Source organism: Talpa europaea, assembly GCF_964194135.1.
Source record: "Talpa europaea genome assembly, chromosome: 16".
In the NCBI taxonomy this organism is placed as follows: Eukaryota; Metazoa; Chordata; class Mammalia; order Eulipotyphla; family Talpidae; genus Talpa; species Talpa europaea.
This window is the reverse complement of record NC_140084.1, coordinates 46,390,370-46,398,323: the sequence shown is the minus strand read 5'-3', so window position 1 is coordinate 46,398,323 and position 7,954 is coordinate 46,390,370. Positions and strand designations below refer to the sequence as shown.

The 7,954-nt window shown below is 46.6% G+C and overlaps 1 protein-coding gene across 1 annotated transcript; it reads right to left on the bottom strand.

The window, feature by feature from the left end:
* Nucleotides 1-593: 593 nt before the first annotated feature.
* On the bottom strand, nt 594-3,425 carry CRX (cone-rod homeobox; the record flags this gene model as incomplete). The annotated part of the gene is made up of 3 exons (XM_084257480.1): nt 594-1,241; nt 2,185-2,336; nt 3,326-3,425. The coding sequence occupies 3 exons, from the start codon at nt 3,423-3,425 to the stop codon at nt 594-596; spliced, it is 900 nt and encodes a 299-aa protein (XP_084113606.1).
* Between the last annotated feature and the right edge of the window lie 4,529 nt (nt 3,426-7,954).

The following is a 7,954-nucleotide window of genomic DNA, read 5'->3' as shown; positions in this document are numbered from 1 at the left end:
TTGTCTCCAAATCCATTTCTCTCTCTTCTCTTTGGTCATATTTACTAATCAGAGGCCACCACTATTACTGACTCACCCCTAGAAGCCACACAATCCCACCCCCGTTTGGATGGAGTTCACCTTTAGAAAATCCTAAAACCAAGGGGGAAAAAAACAAGTAAAAATGAAACAGACAACCAGCCATCCATGCTCTTCACAACTGTGCCAATTCCCAACCATCTAATAAATAAATGATTGAGTGGTGAAGTCTCTCAGAAGAAACTAAGAAACCCACCGTGTAAACCTGACCTTTGTGAAGCCTGTGAAATTTCGAAATGAACTTTTTCAGTTTAACTGTATCATTGGCCTAAGTTTTCCTGACGGGACCTCTTGGAGTCTGTCTTTGGAATTTCTAGAAGGATCTCTACTCATCTGCTAAAGCTGTGTCCCCAGAGGAAAGTTACAGAGTCGAGCCTCCCTATCTGTCTGTTCAAGGGCATTGTGACCTAAATATTACCCCCAAATCAGTTGCGAGTTTGATTTCGTTTCGTCCCCAGACCTAAGCTGGGGAGAGGCAGAGTTACACAAGAGATGGAGAAGATGGCAAAGTCCTTCTACAAGATTTGAAACTTCCAGGCACTCTGGTCCTTGTAGTCCAGGGCATCCAGGGGGTTATAGGTGAATTTCCAGGTGCCTGCAGGGTCTTTGAATTCCAAGCTGTCCACGGGGCCGTAGGTGCCGTAGCTCTGGCCTGACAGAGAGGTGGGCGACTGGGCCAGAGAGGGTCCCACAGAGGGACCGGAAAGGGGACTGAGTGCCGGGCCCCCCAACTGGGGCACCATGGGAGAGAGGTAGGGATCCAGCCCGCTGAAGTAGGAGCTGGGAGACCCGTAGGCTGAGGGGGAAGAGCAGAAAGCAGAGGCTGGGGCATAGGTCATGGCATAGGGTGCTGAGGTCAGAGAAGGCCCCGAGGCCATTAGCCCAACCCGCTGGGCCTCAGGCAATGGGGACTCTGAGGCAGGACTCCAAATGGACACAGTGGCCAGTGCTGTGGTGGGGGAGCCTGAGGGACCTGGGAGAGATGGGCTGTAGGAATCTGAGATGCCAAGAGGGTCTGGACAGACATCAGTGGAGGGTCTGGGGGGTGTTCCTGTCTTCCTCTTGGCAGGACGAGCCTTGGCTGTCGCCCCTGGGGGCTGCTGCTGCTGTTTCTGCTGCTGCCGCTGCTGTCTACATTTAGCCCTGCGGTTCTTGAACCAAACCTGGGAGTGGTGGGGAGAGGAAATATCAGGCGAGTGAGTGGAAAGGAGGCCCAGGAGAGTCCTCATGGCACACAGGAATGAGGGTGTTTTATAGGTGGGACACACCAGAGCCACTCCTCTCCAATCAGTTACGAGACACTTTATTCATCCACCTCTCCATCCCTCCGTCCGTCTGTCCATTCATTCCATCATACACACATATATATACATTCATTCATACAAACACGCATACCTACATCCACACAGCCAGTCATTCATCTAATTACGCATTACATATATCCAGTTAGCCATACAAACACACATTCACACAAACACACATCTCTCTACCCATTCATCTAATCAGCCACAATACACATTCATGCAATTGTACATACATAGATACATCGTATATACAGACAAACGTGTGCATTTGTCCGTCCATGCCATTAATAAATATGCCTTAACCATCTTCTACTTCAGGGATGTATCAGTGGAGCTGACATTGAGTTGAGACAGATTATGCATAAACAGTAAGTCCTAAATCACATAGGATTTTAGGAGGTGATTAATGCTGTGGAAAAAACCACTTGGGGGAGCAGTAGAGTTGGGGGTGGGGGAAGGCTGCAGATTTAAATGAGGGTGGGTGCCGGTCTTACTGATTGATTCATTCATTGATAAACAAGGATTTGAACCAGGTGACAGGGAATAAACTTCCAGGTAAAGGAAACAAAGCATGCAAAGGTCCTGAGGCAGGAGTGTGTATGGTGGGCAGATTAGAAAAAGAACCAGGGTTCATTGACTGAACTGGAGTGAGAAGAGGCAGGAGTGTAAGAGAGGTCAGGGAAATACGGGGGATTCTTAGGGCCCTCTAGGACTTTGGCTGTTACTCTGTGACCTCTCCTTCCTCCCTTCACTCTGAGTTCCAGGAAACACCAGGAGGGACCCAGGGGTCAGAATAGCCCACCTGAACCCTGGACTCAGGCAGATTGATCTTCAAAGCCACCTCCTCGCGGGCATAGACATCTGGGTACTGGGTCTTGGCAAACAGGGCCTCCAGCTCCTCCAGCTGGCTCCGAGTGAAGGTGGTCCGTTCCCGCCGCTGCTTTCTTGGTGCACCTGGGCAAGCACAGCAAAAGGGAACCCTTGTGTAATTAGAGTCTCCCTTTTTCTTCACCTGCTGGTGGGAGGCCCTGACAGTGCGGAAGACACAGAGAAGTCCTCTCTAGATACTCCTCTGCCCAAACAAAGAGGATGCCTGTTCTTGGATCTCCTTGACCTCACTTTGCTCCCTGGGAATTGTCCCCTTAGTCTGTCATTTGGGGGCTGATGCTGCAATTGCATTTAGCCCTGTAAAGATATGGGCTTAAACAAATATGTGAGTTTAAGTTTGTCCTTCTTCTAAAATGTCTGATCTACTAAGACTTGCTCAAGTAGGCTATACTATAACATTGCAGATATTCAACCACTTCTAGCCTATGAAAGTGGCAGATCCAGGCCTGTCTGGTGGCGCTGGGGCTAAGTCTCAGTGCTAGCACCACTGCAGCCTGAGTTCGATCCCTGGCTGGGGAGATGACCCACACAAGGTGCCCCAGGCCTCTCCTGTCTCCCCGCTGCTCCCCTTAGCAGTGTATTTCAGTCAATCTGCCTATTCTGTTCCCTGCTCTGTCTCTGGTGAATCGTCTCACCCCCTGCACCTCTGGCATATACCCCAGTTTTTCTATGCATAAATGAATAAATGAATCTTAAAAAAAAGAAAGAAGTGGCAGATGCATAATGTTCAACTTCATGCAAAAAAAAAAAAAAAAAAAAAGCCCCACCACCAAAAACTAAGGCCACAAATCAAGCTTTGCTAACAGATGGAAATTCACCCTCCTGGTTCTCATCTCACACCACCTCTCCCTCACTCACCTCAGAGGGAACCACCACCTTGAACATCTACAAAAGCCCATCTGGTTCCCTGCACCCCAAGTGACATGGAATAGGGTTCACACTTGCAGACAAACACATATGGTTGGAGTATGGCCCTGATGTCATCCTGGTGCTCTTCATCCTAAGCATAGGAGACCTCTGAGGAGGCCTGGGGTATTGGGAGAAGAGCTACTCACTCGGATAGGACACGGCTTGGCGCATCAGATCCACACTGGGGCCACTCAGGGCCAATGCGTTGACGGAATAGTGGGGCCCCGGGTTCATATATGCCATCATGTCTTCAGGAGCACTGTGGCCCTGGTCAGTGAGCCTGCAAGAGAAGAGGTGGGGGTGGGGAGGTGTGTTCATATACTCCCAGTTACTCATCTTGTGGTGACAGGCTGGCTCAGGTTCAGTCCATTGTGGGTTTGTTCTTAGACATGTGCTCTTGGGCCATGTAACTCACCTCACTGTACCTCAGCTTCCTCCTTTATGAAATGGCCCTCAGTTTAAGGTCAGCAACTCTTCATGGACACTGAAAAGCCAAGTTGAATCTGTCATGGGAATTCCAAACAGAAGCTCTTCTTATCACCCTGTCCCTTTAAAACTCTTATCCCACCACATATCACCAAGATCCTATCTTTCTACGACCCCACCCCCACCTCAGCCTCCTGGAAAAGAATGTTCAGCAACATGCAGAATCAGACTGTCACCTGGGATGGAGGGTCCTCAGTACCAGAATGGCCCCAAGTAACAAGCCCATAGGTTGTTCACCCTCTGGGAGAGTCACATTACAACAAGTCAGCAATGCTCTTCCACGACCTCTTGGGTGGGCTAGGAGCAAAGAGGACTCCAGTCCTGGCCTCCATGCGGGGAACTGGTGCCTTGTCAGGTCAGCAGGAAGGGATTAGAACCCTTCAAGCAAGTAACATGCCCGGACTTTCTTTATCCCAGCAATTTATTTTCCCGGTGTTCCTGGGTCACCTCACTAGGCAATAGGAACAAAGACCGCGCATTTCCATCTTGAGGTCGCTGTGAGGGTTAAATGCCTTATTATGTGTCAGGTGCTTAACCTTTCCTTTTATTTGCAAGGAGATGCTTGCATGGACTTTACACTAAGATGTTTGTTTGCTTACTTGTTCTGTTTTAAGGGGTCTAACCATCCACACGCAAATGTTTAATGCCATGTATTTATAACCTCTAAAATTATGGGAGCAGCCTATGGGTCCACCAAAGGTGACACCTTAAAGGAATGATGCAAATTAAGTAAATGCTATGAAAGTAGGTCATGGCACAGCAGGACGAGGGTTGTCATTAAAGTGTAAGGCCACTCCCTACGCGCTGACTTTAAAAACTCTCAAGTCAAAAAAAACTCTCAAGTCCAGCAAAGTCAGGGCTAGGGGAAACCTTACAATGATGGGGATTTACACTGGTTTGTGGACCCTGAGCCCAGAAGCTCTCATTCTGCCACCTGAGGCCCATCAATAGGCTCTCCTCCAATGTGATTTCTGACATCTTGCACTTGCCAAAATGCAACTTTCCTTTCCTTTTTCAGGGGATACAGGGTGGCGAGGGTGTGTGTGGGTGTGCAGAGGATTAAACAGACTTTTCTGTTATTTTGGCTCCAAAAAGTCTAGCAGATAAAATGGGGGAAGGGGAAATAATCACCTTCAACCAAGATTTTGTTTAAATATTTATATCTATGTACAACAATCTGTAGATCAATAGCTAGGTAAGTAGGTAGGTAAGTAGATAGGTAGGTAGGTAGGTAGGTAGGTAGATAGATGTCTCTATATATTTGAAATTATTAAATCAGTTTTTAAACAGAATTTTACCCTTGAGATACTATTTGTCAGTTTCAAGAAAGGTTCAAAATTGTAAAAGTTAACTATTTTTTTAAAAAGCTGTCTCATATACCTACAGTTAAGAAAAATTATCCTAAGCTTTGCAATAAGACGAGAGGATGACTCTCAATCATCCTGCAGCCCAGTCTCATGGACCCCTGAGATCATCTCTTTTCCTTTCACAACTTCTTTTAGTAGATTCCTCCACTGTTGATGAGGGCCAGCCTCTGACAAGGTAAATGACCACTTTTAGAAGTTTGATTACAAATGATTTCTGCAGGGTAGAAAAGGTAATCTCAAAGGTTATGGTTTTGTTGCCCTGTAGGACTTGAACCAGTTTTACAGTTAACCTGGCAAACTTTCTTCCAGCACCCCTTTGCCCAAGAGCTGCCTTAACCTCTGTTACTAGAATTCATCTCTGAAATAGCCGGTTCCCTCATGAATGACTTCCAAAGATCTTTGATCTGTGCTCATTGTCTGTGTCTTTGAGACAAATTACAACATATTTTTTAAATCGCACTGACAATCAGTGTCTGTGTGTGCATATCACATGTCGTATATGATCAAATTATACATATTGTCAGCTGTGATCTAGACATAGCCAATATACATTATATATTCAAAGGAAAAATTATGGTGTTGAGCATGCACAGCATGCTACCATTTTTAAATTAAACATGTTGTGATTTGTGGCTTTTAAAACAAAGCAATAATTATATGTATGCTATATCCTTGTATATATATGTATGTATACTCATATACATATCTAATCTATTCATATACGTTGCATAGTATACATTGAGTGTGTATATATTATATGCATAAAAATTTCCCAGAAGGATATCAAATACTGGTAAAAAGGGGGTATCTCTGGGCAGGTGTGCTGTATGCATACCTTGTTTTTATACTTTGGATTGCTAACCTTGTGTACCTGTTACTTTTTCAAAAGCAAAAATAACACATTTTTTAGATAAAAATAAAAAAAAACTTTCCAGGGCATTAAAAGACCTCAGGTAACCTCACCACCTCTCCAGATATCAGCACAAGCTGTACCCAGGCTGAAATGTCCCCATACCCAGAAGCCCCCACTTACCAGCTAACCCCTCCCTTTCCTGGAAAGCCATCACTCAGCTTCACCTGCATTTTACACTCACACAAACACACGATTTTCCTCTCCTGCATTTCAGGACCTCAAGAAGATTACACATTTTTATACATTTCTTTACCTTTTTTAAATGTTGATACTGATTATAAATATGTTTATGTAATATGAGATGCTTGATCTATGTTACAAAAATGCAATTTTTAAAATTTTTTTTAAATTGAAGTGCCATTGTTTTGCTCTCTTGTTAATATTTTGACAGTATAGGATTTCTCCCTTCTGGTGTGGTCCCTGCAGCTCTCCCACCACCAAAGCACCCCTAGTCCTCCTACCTGTCTCCTCCCACTCTATCAGCTACCTTTGTGCAGGATACAGGTAAATTTTACTCCCTGCTGTGTTCCCCCAGTTAATATTTGAAAAATAAAAAGCAGGTGACTTTTATCTCCCACCCCTTCTTCCTCCACTGCCCTTCCTGTAGTTGGGGGAAGGCCCTCTATTTATTATAAGTCGAGGTCCCGCTGTCCACTCTGAATATTTTGTGAAAGTCCAGCCTGATCTAGAAACCAGAACTCTAGCCAGACGCACAGCTAAACTTCTGAGAGTGAACAAGGAAGCCTTTTTTTTTTTTTTTTTTTAAGGAAATCCAAATGCTTTCTGACCTTTTCAAGAACTCCAAAAGGGGACAAAATGATGGTGTTGGGGCTTGGAGTGAGACGGGCATCTAATCCAGAGGATTGATCAGGAAAGCCATCCCTCAGGAGGTGACTTTGGAGCAGTGAGGTGGGATGATCCCAGAGAAGAGGCTTGGGGGCACAGGGAATGGCAGTGACAAAGGTCTGGGGCTAGAATTGTTTTGCCTCCTTGGAAGGGAAGGACAGTGTCCTGTGCAGTGCGGCTGGAGCAGAGTGAACGGATTGGGAAAGTGAAGCCAAATGATGTCAGACCTAATAGGAAGCTCATGGGGAGGCTGAGTGCTGATGATATAATGATAATAATAATAATAGCCCAAATGACAACTCTTACCCTAAGACACCTTGGTCTTGGTGCTCCCAATAACTGCCACCCTGTAGGTCACCCTTGAGCTGTTCCCTCCTACTGAGGGGATCTCTCAGAAAGGACAGCGACTTGGGAACCCAACTCTGGCACCCAGAAAAACCAGCTAGGGTGTCACAAGGATCCTCCAACTGTCCTCCCGAGAGGGCACTGTGGCTGGGGACTAAGGCCTGTAGCTAACAGGCATGGGATGAGCCACCGTGGAAGGTCACTCCCCAACTTCACATGCCCCCAACCAGAATCATGCAACTTCTGGGTCCCTGTCCCACAGAAACTCCATTAGATTGTACACATTATTTCAAGCTGCTAAACTGGGGGGTACCTTCCTACACAGGTAAATGATACACAAGCTTCCCCTCTGCAGAATGTCAGCGCCTCCTGGGGAGGTGCACACTGCATTCATGGTTTGCTCCCACTCTTTCAGAGCAGAACAGTTGCAGGCTCAGGCACAGGGACCTGCCCAAGGCTGACTGGTGAGAGGGGGCAGGGGACCAAGTCCTCCAGCCCTGGAGAAGTCCTCAGGTTCTCTTCTCCCAACCCCCAGCCTGGTTTCCCTCTGTGCCCTCCGTCTTCCCCAATGAGCAATGTGGCTTCATCAGAACCTCCAGAGAATGTATTCTGGTGCACGTGGCCAGCCTGGGACAGTTTGCATTACCTGGAACAAAGGCAATCACTTCCAGTGGCTCCCCATGGAATCTGCCCAGGGTTATCCTGGGTGGTGGGAGGCCTTCCCCAAACCTGAAATTCCCTTCCACCCTACAGCTAGGGAATCTGAACTTCTGGGAAAGGGGAGGTGCTGGCCCCAGTTCCAGCCACTGGTAAAGATA